General features: G+C 39.2%; 1 protein-coding gene across 5 annotated transcripts in view; it reads right to left on the bottom strand.

The window, feature by feature from the left end:
* unc13c (unc-13 homolog C (C. elegans)) overlaps nucleotides 1–15,785 on the bottom strand; it is a 140,649-nt gene that overhangs the window by 40,270 nt on the left and 84,594 nt on the right. For all 5 annotated transcript variants that reach the window (XM_058089739.2, XM_058089740.2, XM_058089741.2 and 2 more), the window contains 2 exons: nucleotides 11,116–11,249; nucleotides 7,440–7,525 (listed from right to left, as the gene is read on the bottom strand). In XM_058089739.2, coding sequence (XP_057945722.2) covers nucleotides 7,440–7,525; nucleotides 11,116–11,249 — 220 coding nt within the window. The remainder of the gene's footprint in view (nucleotides 1–7,439; nucleotides 7,526–11,115; nucleotides 11,250–15,785) is intronic.

Here is a 15,785-nt window from a genome sequence, read left to right as displayed (position 1 = left end):
GAGGTCTCTTCTCTTGGGTGGATTGGCATTTAATATATTAATAAACCAGCTTGCTGTATATGTGCAGGTTTTAATGTTTAACAAAGACTACACAAGGGCAGGTTTTGTTTTTTTGTAGTCTCTATGCCGTATTCCAAAGTAAAGGTTTATGTGTGAGGAATCGCTGAGAACATTGAACATAGGTAGAATTGCAAGGTTTATAGTATAAGGTATATAGTGTGTCATTCTGTCAATATACACCCGCTGCAAGTTCTGCAATGTAGGTTTGTTCGGTAAAACAACACAAAGTCAAAATTAAAATGATCAAATGTGTCATAATATCATGAGGTGTCACGGTGTCCCACCTTGATCACGTGTTTGAAGCCCCTGTTTTTGACTATGATAATTATGATACCAGTAAAAATGTATAGTGTTTTTTTTGTAGTTTCTATGCAGTATTCCCCATGTAAAGGTTTATGTGTGAGCAATCGCTGAGAACACTTATATAGGTAAGATTGCAAGGTTTATAGTATAAGGTATAGAGTGTGTCCTTCTGTTAATATTCCAATGTTACACCCGCTGCTTATCGACAAGTTCGGCAATGTAAGTTTGTTCGGTAAAACAACACAAAGTAAAAATTAAAATAATGAAATGTGTCATAATATCATAAGGTCATATATTTATATGGGTTCATTGTTAGACGTAACTGCACGGTGTCCCACATTGATAACTAACGTGTTTGAAGCCCCTGTTTTTGACTATGATAATTATGATACCAGCAAAAGTGTAAAAATGTATAGTGGTTTTTTTTTGTAGTCTCTATGGGATTATATGTGAGGAATCGCTGAGAACACTGATATAGGTAGGATTGCAAGGTTTATAGTATAAGGTATAGAGTGTGTCTTTCTGTCAATATTCCCGTTTTATACCCGCTGCTAATAGAGTTCTGCAATGTAAGCTTGTTAGGTAAAACAACACAAAGTCAAAATGAAAATAATCAAATGTGTCATAATATGATGAGGTGATATATTTATATGGTTTCATTGTTAGACATAACTGCACGGTGTCGCACCTTGATAACGTGAAGCCCCTGTTTTTGACTATGATAATTATGATACCAGCAAAAGTGTAAAAATGTATATAATGTTTTTTGTAGTCTCTATGCAGTATTCCACCTGTAAAGGTTTATGTGTGAGGAATCGCTGAGAACACTGATATAGGTAGGATAGCAAGGTTTATAGTATAAAGTATATTACATTTATATGGTTTCATTGTTAGATGTAACTGCACGCTGTCCCACCGTGATAACGTGTTTGAAGCCCTTGTTTTTGACAATGATAACTATGGCAAACCAGCTAAAATGTAAAAATGTATAGTGTACCTCGATTTTTGCCTGGAATTGTGCTGCACGTGTGTAAACAAAAACACAGCTTGTCACTAAGTCTGAGATTTCAAACGTTCTTCTCTGCCCCCGCTGGTAGTAAACAGTGTTGACTGTCCTGAGGGAGGAGTAAGCTCAGAATCCCCGGTGAGGATGTCATCTTTTCTTGACAGCGCCCACTGGGACGTAGCGACTCTAACGGAACTTAGCACTTAAATTCTGCGTATACAATGATGAAGTGCAGTAGAACACAATAGAATATACCATACATTTTGGTGCAAATAGGAATAAAAATGTGGATTCAGGAATGTATTTTTTTTCATTGCATTGTTCATAAAGTAGCCTTTAGCCATTACCCACACAGGCAGAAGCTGCAAATATGTCATACCGCTAATGACTTTTACGACTGCGCATCCATCCATGTATGCTATCTGCCGGTGTAATGACCAGGTAAACCCAATACGCCTGACTCACTGTGTAAGGATTCACATAATTCTACACAGCAAACTACCAACTTACCAACTTTATTACATTCAGTGCATACATCCGGAAGAAAATACATGCATCATCCACAAAGGATGAAGTGTACTCTATTAGAATGAAAGCTGCAATGAAGTATAGCGACAGCGGGCTGGTAAATTCAAGCAACAGTAACTACGGAAATACGTAATTCATTTATGTTTAATGAAGCTGTTTCCAAAGACGGAATATGAGTTAATGTTCTGCTGGAGTTTTGGGCTCTTGTAGGGTACGCTTCAGTGTTGGCTATTTAAACATCTATACAATAGCTTTATCATGGTTATAGTCTGGTGGCACGGTGGACTAGTGGTTAGCGCACAGACCTCACAGCTAGGAGACCAGGGTTCAATTCCACACTCAGCCATCTCTGTGTGGATGCGTGGGTTTTCTCCGGGTACTCCGGTTTCCTCCCACATTCCAAAAACATGCTAGGTTAATTGGCGACTAGGTTAATTGTCCATAGGTATGAATGTGAGTGTGAATGGTTGTTTGTCTATATGTGCCCTGTGATTGGCTGACCAGTCCAGGGTGACCCTCGTGAGGAAAAGCGGTAGAAAATGAATGAATGAATGTTTATAGTAGTTTTAAAAACTACTCCAAAGTCCAGTTGAGGTCTCCTTCCGATAAACAAACCAGATTCTTTTCTGTATGGTAGACATCCATTGATTTTAAAGTAGCAGAACTACACAACATTCCCAAAAAAAACAAACCAATACAATCAATGGACAATAGGAATACTTTTCTCCAACAAACTAGTCATGCTCTAGCACTGAAGAAAGAACACAAACTGCTGCATCAGTTAAGGTTACAAACTGTGCTCCCAACTAAAATATGGCGACGTTCCAAAACCACTTGGCGACAAATCTATTGACGTTTTCTGGAATTTTTGGACAAAACACGTAATGTTCTGTAGTTTCTGTTCTTACTGAGCAGCAGCAAGTGCTCCTTGCTGAGAGGTCCGCCTCGCCCCAAAGCAGTCACCAGCCGCCGGTTCACAGTCAGCTACGAGAGCATCCATGAATCACGCATGCATTGCCACCGGGGTCGATCTCCCCTTGTTTTACCGACCGGGATCTAAAATCTAAATGTTTCTTAATCTTATTTAAAGTAGTACTCATTCGGACGCAGTCATTCACAGTACCTGTCGGTGTGAGATGGGAGAACGTTGTGTGATGAATGAAGCAAGTCGCCTTAACTGCAAGATAAGGGTGGAGGTTGAAGCTGAGTCCAGATCGAATTATTACGTTGTCTAGACTTTGAGAGGCGCTGGCTGAGATAAAATATCGAAATTAGGGCTGTCAAAAGTATTGAGTCACACATTGTTGCAAATGGTGATTAATCATGATTAATTAATTAGTTAACTATGATTAGTTTGATAACAATTTTCAAACATTTGAATTTTAATCAAACTTGTTAAAAATTGTAAAAACAAATAAAATAAAAAAAACAATCAAGTTGTTGAGTGGTTAGCGCGCAGATCTCACAGCTAGGAGACCCGAGTTCAATTCCACCCTCGGCCATCACACTCATCGCTACATTGCGACAGTCACGTCTTCGATGAAGGTAAAAATAACCTGACATTTTCTTTAATTTGAAAGTTTAAAGTTGTAAATTCATGAGGAAAATGTCCTCAATTTACGAGAATAAAATAACTTTTTTATTTGTAAATTCATGACTATAAAAAATTTAAAAAAATATGTAAAAATATGTAAAATTATGAGAAAAAAAATTGCATAATATTATCTTTGCCCAAGGACAATGGTCACATAAGTCCCCCCTTGTCATAGCTGTCTCAGGTAATGCCTGTTACAAATGTGTTAGAATAATAAAAAAAAAAACTACTGAATTTATGTTACGGGTTGCACGGCGGACGAGTGGTTAGCGCGCAGACCTCACAGCTAGGAGATCCGAGTTCAATTCCACCCACCCTATCCCCAGCTGGGATAGGCTCCAGCACCCCCCGTGACCCTTGTGAGGATAAGCAGTAGAAAATGAATGAATGAACAATCAAGGTTATTTGTAGTTCTAAATGCAATTATGGTGATTTTACTCACTTTGTCTCTCTTATGAGGTTATGTTTTTTTTCTACAGCATCTGTTAGGTCATATGCAAATTGTATGCAATGACTTCTTGCGTCATCACGTCTTTTATGTATAAAATGTATAACTATGTCTTTGGTAGTGAATGTGTTAATGTGATGTAGTTATATTGTCATGTTGTATTATGTATTATTATGTTTTACAGTAAGTTAAAAGTGGATAAAATACACAAGAGCGCTTCTTGGAGCCACATGTGCTCTGGGAAACAGTCATGGACAAAACACATTTTAAACTGGGGTAGGCTCCAGCTCACAGCTAGAGAGGTTTTCTGCAGCTATTGAGGCATATTACTCCCTGTAGTTCAACTTTAGAGTTACCACTGTAAAAAAAAAAAAAAAGAAAATGTCCAAAAATGACAGTATGTGCCAGAAGTGGTGGAGAATAAACATTTGAAGAAGCGCAGGGAGGTGCGCTCATTCATTATTTCACACCCTCCCTCATCTATCTTTGTCTTCTTCCATCTCCGCTCTCTTCCACTCTCACCCACATTCAGAGATTCAAACATGCTAATATTAGCGGCAACCATTTTTTTCCCCCCTCATCCGCGTCCACTACCAAAGGCCTCTAGCAAAAAGATGCATGGAAGACTTAATGAAGTCACGTGCGCATGTACAGTCATGCACATGCATACATTCCTCCTTTATTCCCATTCATCTTTTCCCACTGCATACGGAAGCTGTGAGCATACAGACAAACATGGCGGTTTCTAAGAAAAGCCTCCTCCAGGGTGTCTCACTTAGCGCCTAGATGGTTTTTCCTGCGTGACTACTTATGTAACCCCCTGCTCTCCCTATGAATGACTTCCATTAGCGTAAAAGACCAACATGGATGAATCGATGCTATGCCTTCAAAATTATTGACAGTGTGAAGATGAAAACGGCAAGCATTGCTTATGCATTTTGACAGGGTGCTCCTTTTGATGTATGCACGTCTATAATGCGTGTGTGTGTGTGTGTGTGTGGTATTGTGCAGCTGCAATTTGCAGCACAGTCATTTGGTATTTGGTTACCATAGCAACCTGGGGATTGTGCGGAATCGAGGAAGCAGCAGGTTTATTGGTGCCCGTGAGGACCAATGAGCCCTTCTGTGCATTCCCAACATTACATACTGCCAATTATTGATTTCTAATTTGATCATTTTTCCCATCTGCTCTGTCATCATGTCAGGAAAAATATTAGTCTTCTTTGCCTTCATTTGTGCAAAAAAGAAGAACACATCCAGAACATCATTTTATTTAACCCTTAATTGGAAACTATTATTAATTTGATTATTTGATTAATTTGATTATTATCATTGTTATTGTTGTTATATTAATGTTACATGTCATCTGTCTGGTCCTGGTTCTGGTTCTGGTTCTGTGCGTGGTCTGTCTTGTCTTTTCTTCCACCCATGACCTCTTGAAAATGGTTCCCTACATATTAGGAAACATTTTGTCCACAAAAAAAATTCAGACTTTGACATGAAGGGATCAGACAGGCAAGACAAATGGAGGTGTGAGTCCGTGCGTATGACATGTGCTGTGGTGTGACGCCATACTGAATGCTTTAAAACTACGAAAAAAAAACACATCCATGCCACTTTTAGGAAGATGGGAAATAAGAATGGACGTTAAATCGAATCAATCCCCACACATTGTGCAAAACTGCCGGACGTTCATTCACAAACCCACCTACGAATATCCTGGTGGGGGTTTGATCCAGAGGACTCCAACATAACAGGAACAGCTTGCTCACTAACCCGTAGGAGGTATTTGCCTGCTGTATTTTGGGGAATAAGATGGAGCAGGAGGAGCTTGCATTTGGGATTGAAGTGAAAACCCACATTTATACACAGAACATCTCTTCCAGCAGGAAAGCAGCCATGAGATTTGTTACTTAGGTGGCTTTGTTGCCTTTGATAAAAACAAAAACTCAAGACAAGAATCTACTAAATATGACAATATGTACTTCCTTGCTCATTTATAGATTTATTTATTTTATATTTATTGTAAAATATTCATGTAGTTTTATATGTATTTATTTTATTTTTTATAATTTTATATTATATTATATTTATTTTATAATATTTTTATAATTTTTTTTTTTATAGATTTTATTTATTTTAAAGGGGATGTCCCGATCTCCTGTTCATGACGGTATCATGTTTCGGAGATTAATGTTGCAGCTGTAACTCAATTCAATTTAGTTTTCATGCTTCATTTTCAAAAGAATTTTATAATAATAAATATTATCCCAAATCATATCCCAAATACCGATCTACGGACCGTACTGTAGGTCACCAGAATAGTTGCACACCGAGTACCGACTATCTAAGTTGTTCTTCTTTAGCCTGTAAAACTAGTTTAGACTGATTCAATAGCACCTCTGCTGGTCGTGACTAAATAATGTATACATAATCAATACATTCCACACAATTTACCAAATTTGTAAAGATTAATTAAGGAATTAATTGGTCACCATGTTCAACACAAAGGTCTGCTACGGACTTATGTTTACTTACTGGATTTATGTTGTTTGAGAATAGAGCAATCCCTCGTTTATCGTGGTGAATTGATTTCCAGACCTGCTTGTGGTAAGTGAATTTCCGCCAAGTAGGAATATTTTCGTAGAGATTAGAAAACCTGTTTGCAACGAGGGTTGGGCATCGAGTCTCAAGCCTTGATGGTAATCTCGACTAACATTCTCGTTCAAATGTTTTTATTCCGATTCCTACTTTTGATTCCTACTTTGAACATATGAAATAGCTTCAAACACCAACAAAGAAGAAAAAGTCTCAACCCCATTAATACAGCTGTTGAGTAAACAACTGACATTTTAAAGCGCATGCAGAGGTAGATGTAGCCACTTACAATACTGATAATACAGTTACTGCCATCTTGTGTTTAAAAACACAGCCACAGTTGTTAATGCCAGTGTTTTTTACGTGTCTCTTTAATTAAAGACCCACACGGTTATTGTCTTTTGCAGATCATGCATCCGACGACTATAAACAACACTGCAATTTATTGAATTGAGACCTTAATTGAAGCATTTATCCTTTTGATGCAGCCTGCACATTCAAGACAGATTACCTTATATAGTACTTAAATATAGTATGTGATCACCACTTTAATCTTTGACAAGGAAATTCTATTTTTCTGGTAACAGAATGTGTCAGGATTTTTTATGAGCACTTCTAATGTGGCCTTTGTCAGTTTGGGATCTCAAGTTAAAGTGTGTGAATCAATATTGTGTAATCAGTGGGTAGTGTGGATGAGAAAAGCTGATCCGCTCCTTTGGAAGTGAAAAATGGAGGCGTTTTGCACGGTATCACTCTACACCTAATGAGCATGTCAAGTAATAAATACTTAGCCTCCAGGTGACGAGCCCACCTCGTATTTACACTTAGACCATGTCAAATGTTATAGTACTCATCTTCTCATCGTCGTTTACTGTCACTCACTAAAAGCGGCATTGACTCACCTTCCATTGCGTATTTCATGTCCAGGGCAAAGAGATTCCATGTGGTCTCGGCACTGATCTTGCCAACGCTCAGCTCCTGTGGAAACCTGGTGGAAATGGAAGATGCATTCCGTTGAGATTCATTTCCCTGTAACGACATGCACCGCTGGGCGGCCTGATGGCTAAGGCCCGAATCGTGGAGAAACGAGTTAAATGGTCATGAGACAAGACACGGTTGGCAAGTCTCATAATGTGGACCTTTGCTGTGGCTTAAACCTTGGTCAATATTGGACCCTAATGGCTATAACTTCTAGCCAGATGCCAACTTTTTTTTCACAATAAAAGCCTACAACTTATAACCTGATCCGACAAGCGGTAGAAAATGAATGAATGAATGAATGTTTGACAGAAATGCCAATTCAGTTGACTGACGAGTCTCCTCGAGTCATAGTCTAGTCTAGTCTCCTCACTCTAAGTCCCTACAAAAGTAGGGTGACCATAATTTGATTACTGAAAACCAGGACACTTTGCCCGGCAATTAGATACTCAAATTATTCTGGAAGTTTATTCAAATATGCCTTACAAAAATTTGTTATTTGAATTTCTATCACGGTTTTCAAAATTAGGTCATTATCACGATTTGTGGTTGACTAAAGTCTATTAATTCATTTTTATACCACTTATCCCCATGAGTGTCGTGGGTATGCTGGAGCCTATCCCAGCTGTCTTCAGGCGAGAGGCGGCGTACACCCTGGACTGGTCGCCAGCCAATCACAGGGCACATATAGACAAACAACCATTCACACTCACATTCATACCTATGGACAATTTGGAGTCGCCAATTAACCTAGCATGTTTTTGGAATGTGGGAGGAAACCGGAGTACCCGGAGAAAACCCACGCATGCACGGGGAGAACATGCAAACTCCACACAGAGATGGTGCAAAAAACAGTAAAATTGGTGGTAAAAATTATGTATTTTCTGTATTACAATAATTGGCCTGTAAGAAAATAATAGCTTTATTTTCAAATCTTACTGGACAAATAAATAACTATGAAATGTTAGCACATGGCCTCACAGCTAGGAGACCCGAGTTCGATTCCACCCTCGGCCATCTCTGTGTGGAGTTTGCATGTTCTCCCCGTGCATGCGTGGGTTTTCTCCGGGTACTTCGGTTTCCTCCCACATTCCAAAAACATGCTAGGTTAATTGGCGACTCCAAATTGTCCATAGGTATGAATGTGAGTGTGAATGGTTGTTTGTCTATATGTGCCCTGTGATTGGCTGGCCACCAGTCCAGGGTGTACCCCGCGTCTCCCCTAAAGACAACTGGGATAGGCAAAAATTTTACTTTATTTTAGTTTTATTGTACAGTACGGTTGAATTCTCTTTTGCTCGTGTATGATTGAAAAGGGCTGCACGGTGACTGGGTGGTTAGCGCACAGGCCTCACAGCTAGGAGACCCGAGTTCAATTCCACCCTCGGCCATCTCTGTGTGGAGTTTGCATGTTCTCCCCGTGCATGTGTGGGTTTTCTCCGGGTACTCCGGTTTCCTCCCACATTCCAAAAACATGCTAGGTTAATTGGCGACTCCAAATTGTCCATAGGTATGAATGTGAGTGTGAATGGTTGTTTGTCTATATGTGCCCTGTGATTGGCTGGTGACCAGTCCAGGGTGTACCCCGGTACTACCGCTTATCCTCACAAGGGCCGCGGGGGATGCTGGAGCCTATCCCAGCTGTCTTCGGGCGAGACGCGTGGTACACCCTGGACTAGTCGCCGGCCAATCACAGGGCACATAAGTTTAGTTATTAAAGTTTTAAAAACAACTTGTTACAGTATGTATAATGAGTTTGAAAATATTTGAAATAACCTTATCTTTTTACGATTTCCATAAATAAAGAAGGTAAAAAAAAAGAGATGAACAACCGATTCACCGGTCTGCTCGTAGGAATGCTGTAGCTTTTCAGTCAAAGGTTAAACGTCAGTGGTTTAATTATCCGTAGCATCAGACAGTGATGGGAGGACATTTTCAGATGACGAGGCATTAGCCGGAGAAAGGTCAGTTCATCTGGAAAATGTTATGTTCTTTTCCGATGCTGAATTATTTCTCCTGTAACCATAATTGCTACGATGTGCAGAATATACTCAAAGAAGGCGGATTTGCTCACTGAAGGAAATAAAAAAAAAACAGATCCCAAAACAATTGGCTTCCCCGCTTTCATGTCTATCCCACTCGCTTATACGTAAAGCATACAATTACATGTAAATCTGGAGTGCCTGTGCATGCAGTGAGGTAAACAAATGATGTGCATGATGCTTATTTTTTTTTTTCAGGAATAGGCCCTGAAGCTTCTAATCTTTTGGCTTTGCATCCTTCCAATGGTATAATTTCTTATTGCAAAATAAATTCACAAGATCAGTCTATTCACGGTTTGGCCCTGAAAATATTTCCTTCTATTATTTGAGCGGCACCAATACTGGTTTTAGGTTTACCACAAAAAGATCAGCAGGGGGTTTGTTATCATTCTGGAACTTGACCAGAGGAAAGTGTAGGGAAAACAGACAAGAATAAAGCAGTTCTATCATTAGACAGTAGAGGAGAGGAAGCTCTGGGCATAAACAGCCGTAATGAGCGTCGTAAATCAGCAAGAGGCAAAAAGAAATGAGCTAAAAATATGAACAAATATAAAAAGGCTGAGAGGATATCTAATACGAATAAGTGGGGCCAGCAATGTTGGTAAAAAAATATACGCCTCATCTGGTTTTCTGCTGGGGCAACCCCCTTAGTCTGTTTTTATCAAGAAATGGGCTTGATTACAGCAACCGATGCACACAAACACGTTGGGAACATATCTATTTTTCACAATTCAAATGACTAATTTAGTATCTCATCCATCCCTTGTTATGGAGTCATTGTACTGCTCACCATTCACATCAAAACTATTTCAATTCAGCCTTCATTCATTCATTTTCTACTGCTTTTTCCTCACGAGGGTCGCAGGGGATGCTGGAGCCTATCCCGGTTCACCCTGGACTGGTTGCCAGCCAAACAACCATTCACACTCACATTCATACCTATGGACAATTTGGAGTCGCCAATTAACCTAGCATGTTTTTGGAATGTGGGAGGAAACCGGAGTACCCGGATAAAACCCACGCATGCACGGGGAGAACATGCAAACTCCACACAGAGATGGCCGAGGGTGGAATTGAACCCTGGTCTCCTAGCCGTGAGGTCTGCGCGCTAACCACTATTCCACCGTGCCGCCCCAATTCAGCCTTTTAGGCTTTAAATGATATAACTAAGGATTCTGACAAATGATGGGGTTTTGAGCAGAATGACATCATGTTATACTTCTTAGCTAGCACGCTACCAGATTGACCCAAATATGGAACAAAGTCTGAAAAGTCATCGTAATCATCATATACTCAGGATGCAGAAATTCCATCCATGGGGTACACCCTGGACAGGTCACCAGTCAATCACAGGGCACATATAGACAAACAACCATTCACACTCACATTCATACCTATGGACAATTTGGAGTCAATTAACCTAGCATGTTTTTGGAATGTTCAAAAAGAAAATAATTCCAGACACAAATAATCAACAAATATTCCTGTGTAAGTGACCAAATTCATTAACTCTGGAATTAATCGATTGTTATGCTAAACGAATGGTAGGGTAACATACTGGTTGATGACTGGTGTATAGGCCGTTCTGTCTTCATCTATGACCGACACCATGAGGGTAATGAGTTTGGGCCAAAAGTCCAGATTCTTGATGGATGGTCCTTGCTCCTCACGTGGGATGTCTTGCTTCCGACTCTGCAGAGAAGGAATTCACAATACGTTAAAGAAAATTGGAAATGATGCCTTAAATAAAAATTGTATTTTGTCATGAATATCCAAACTTCTATCGTATACGACATTTGAATGGCAGGTTGCATGTCATTCTTTTCGATGTATTTGCTTTATTTTATGTGCCCAAAGTTTTTGCTGAAAAATGAAAGGACTTAGATTTTTTGTAAAACAACAAATCAAGATTTGTTCAGATGTTAAATATACTTAAAAAAGAAAACCGTTTCTCAGCTTTAGATATTGGCAAAAAAGTGTATTATTGTACAAACGTCAATCTTTTTTTTCCCATTTTCAATGTTGTTTTTCAGCGTTCCAAAACTTTCTTCTTAATAAACTTGGTAAATTACCACTTTCCAAAATATTTTTACTTTTCATACAATTCATACAATTTAATACTATGATACTAATTTTAATTGACTGGCGACCAGTCCAGGGTGTACCCTGCCTCTGGCCCAAAGACAGCTGGGATAGGCTCCAGCATCAAGCGGCATCAAATATGGATGGTACTAAAGTTACATTTTTGTAAATATTTTTATTTTTTATTTTTTAAATTAAGCTGTCTTTGCATGTACTTTTGTAAATATTTCAACTTTTTTCTTGGAATTTTTCTCTTCATAATTATGACTATATTGCCATAAAATGTGGACTTTATCCTTTTTCTAAAAATTACAACTTTATTGTTTTGTTTGTTTCTCATAATATTACAACTTGAAACATTATTTCTTGAATATTTCAACTTTATGCTACTGAAATGATTTTTGTTCATAATATAACATAGTTTTTCTTGTTACATTAGAACTTTTTCCAATTAATATTTTGACTTTATACTTGTAAAATTACTGCAGATTTTTCAATTGTTGCTGTTTGTATTTGCTATTTTTTTTTAGTAGTTTAAATGTGCCGCAGGCCAATAAAAAAACAACAAAAAAACAGATGTGGGCCGTAAATGGCCACCAGGATGCATTTTGGGCACTTCAGCGTTATATTTATTCATAATATAATTCACTGAACAATAGGGACACCAAGTTAGCATTGCAATAATTCAGCACAAAATAAAATACGTGTGTTAAATGCAAATAGTCGATCATCTGAACTCAAGTGGTTCTGCAGTCTAAATACGATCAAAAACGGTCAAAATCAGCTTCCATGTTCTCCATTCATTATGTTGTCGATCCACAGTGTATACATGCAAATTCATACACACACAATAATAACACATATTATTCATGACATAATGTGTACACTTTTTACCTATATGCAAATAGAAGCCTATTGTAGATGAATGGAAAACTGCGAAACCGTTTCGATTCCTTTCCTGAATAATTTAGCGGGAATGATCTGACAACCTTCAGCGTATTGACTTTGGTGCGGCACAAAGAGCAGACGTTGTAAGGAAGAGATCTTGGGAATTGGAATTACATTGCAAATCCATTTACTTCTCAGCCTCCAATCGACGACTGCAAGTTTTTCTGTTGTCTGTTGTCTTTTTTTTTTTTGCTGTGATTTTTCCACCATGGCAACATTTAATCTCACGGCGACAAGAAAATGCAAAAAAAAAAAAAAAAAAAAAAACGATGGTGTGACGGATGATTGTGTGTCCCCTCCCTTTTAATCATTCCGGTTTGGGAGCGCCACAGTAATAAAAAGGGATTACTTCTCATTCTGTTGGAGCTGCGTCTTAAACTTGACTATTTCTAATTTGTTATATGTTAAATACTATTGGGAATAAAAAAAAAGAGCAGTGTGAGCTTTAAATTCTTACATGGGAATTACCAATTTAGATTTTCTTTGCCGGCGTTAACAAGGAGGAGACACAAATCTATAGTGTGTTTCAGTGGAGGTCCTAAAGGAATGGAAATTACCATAACTTCTGAATAAATGGAATAATAACAGAATTTTGCTCCTATCTTGAAAAATTTACCTGACTATTCCATAAGATGCTTTTCAGTGTTTTTCCAAACAGGCAGTTGGAGCTTTAAATTCCAAACTGTGAGGCTTGGCCGTTGCCAGTTTTGATTTTCTTTGTGCGTTGCGGTGGAGGTGTTGAAGTCACCATAAATTAGTGCAAATTCATCAACAATAAAAGCCCCGTAAATGGTAAAGTGACAAGACATTTCTCCTTCTATCTTGGAATGCCAGCGGGTTTATTTAGGATGGTGCCTAACAGGAATTCATATTCAATTTGAAACATGAATAATGAAAAAAAAAAAAAAAACTCTGCAGGGGGGTGTGTGTGAATGCACCATGCAAACCGTGCAAAGGTGCAAAAGTGAAGGACGCATATGAAGGTTGACGAGCATACTTCCCGGTTTAAAACTCCCTATGCTCATTTATATTCATCTCAGGTCGCCATAACCGCATTGTTCGATGTGATTAAGTCAATGCTGCTTTTTTTTTTTTTTTTTTTTTTTTTTACAGTCAGCAACACACCCATGGCTTTCAATCTTTACTGTAAGATTGCACCTTAGCACCGCCACTGCTCACGAAAGGCGACTACTTTCACCACGGCGAGAGCAATAGCAGTAAGATTGATAGCGGTGCATCGCTCTTCCCAGAGGCTAGCAAGGTGCTTTATGTTTATTGTTTAGTGCTCCCAGCTTTTTCCATTTGCATGCGACTGGCTCATCATCAATTCTCACAATTCAAGCCAAATTAGAGTCTGGGACTCAGGAGGCACTCCGGAATGCACTCAATTCCAGAAGGAAAACATTCAGGTGGTGCAGGAAGGGGGTTAACTGATTATTGGATGGAATCTCGGGTCCATATGCACATTTTGGAGAAAGGAAAAATGAATTCAAGTGCAATAAAAACAACACAGTTGACCCTAACAACAAAATATCAAAGTTTTTTAAAAACTTCTGTAAAATATATATTTCATATCTTTACACTTTAATGCTAAATTCATCACACAACAACTTAACACTCAAAAGGTATACTTAAAACAAGTGTTTTAACTTTTTCATATCACGCATTTCATCTGTGCAAAGAATTTAGTGGCATAGAAAATAGATGGATGGTGCTGCAATACTGCCTCTGTCCACCATTGGGCGCCAGAGGAGCCAAGCTGACATCATTGCAGCACCCCAGCAGGCACCAATAAATGCTTTGCTTGGATGCAACGCATTATGGGAAAAAAATTTAAAATAGTTTTGGATTTCGAACTCATATTGGTATTTGTTTGTATATTTCATAACACTACTAATAATAATGTCATAAAATAACATCACGCGGTAGATGTAAAAAAATCAAAAATAGAAGCCGTTGACATCATAACATATTTTTGCATGTTCTCCCCGTGCATGTGTGGGTTTTGACAGCAAATGAACATCTGCAGGCCTCACAGCTCGGAGGCCCGAGTTCGATTCCACCCTCGGCCATCTCTGTGTGGGTTTTCTCCGGGTACTCCGGTTTCCTCCCACATTCCAAAAACATGCTAGGTTAATTGGCGACTCCAAATTGTCCATAGGTATGAATGTGAGTGTGAATGGTTGTTTGTCTATATGTGCTCTGTGATTGGCTGGCGACCAGTCCAGGGTGTACCCCGCCTCTCGCCCGAAGACAGCTGGGATCCTTGTGAGGATAAGCGGCAGAAAATGAATGAATGGTTTTAATTGTGGTTAACTTCTTTTTACACTTGTACAGACCATATAATGGTGACAATTTGACCCTGGAATGAATTGTGACTATTTCCATGATTTGCATTGTGAACAGATTGTAGGTCAGAATTGTTTATGTTCCCCATTGAAGGTTCCACTGTATGCAAAGAGTCCAATTTAAGCTCCCACTAGTTGTTGCTCTTACTTTACGGTGAATAAGCTACACGAAAACGCTTTCCACACTGTGCCATTTTGCATGACGGAGTCGCTATCCTTTTTTTTTTTAAAGTCCTTATTTCCACTTGGATTCTTAAGCTGGGGTCTCCTGTCCCTCTCTCCCCCCCTTCTAGTTATTTCATACCCGGGAAATAGCAACGGGCTCGAGGTTGTCATGTTACGCAAGATGCCTTGTCATGGCAGGGCTACGTCTCGCTCGGCTCACAAATGAGTTGCAACCACGGAGACAGCAAGGGTAACTCGTGTCTATGACCACAATAATTTATAGTCACAGCGACGTTAGCTGTAGGGCCATGTCGCCCCCCCCCCCCCCCCACGTTGATGGAGAGGATGTCAATGTGGGGAAAAAAAAGGTATAATTAGCAAATGTGTCTATCTCTCTGGTGTGGTAATTGCTTACAACACCTCTAGCTGTTTAAACAAAGGAGGCTTATTGTTCTACTTTTGGGGGTGGATGGCGTCCCATTATAGCTGAAAAAAAAAGACATTATCTGGTGTGGTGTGGCCGTCAGTAAAATGGTGCAAAGTTGCCTGTTGCCTGGATAGTTATTCAGACAAGACCAATGAAGGAGTAAACATGGGGCCAAAATGAGAAGCACAGAGTAATAATGTGGTTCCAGAGTCTCTGCTGTCTCATTAAGAGCCTCCAGGTGCTCCCGGAAAGCCGGTA

This window comes from Doryrhamphus excisus, linkage group LG13 (genome assembly GCF_037039965.1).
Source record: "Doryrhamphus excisus strain RoL-2023G ecotype Guam linkage group LG13, RoL_Dexc_Guam_v1.1, whole genome shotgun sequence".
NCBI classification, from domain to species: domain Eukaryota; kingdom Metazoa; phylum Chordata; class Actinopteri; order Syngnathiformes; family Syngnathidae; genus Doryrhamphus; species Doryrhamphus excisus.
This window is presented reverse-complemented; position numbering and strand designations above follow the sequence as displayed.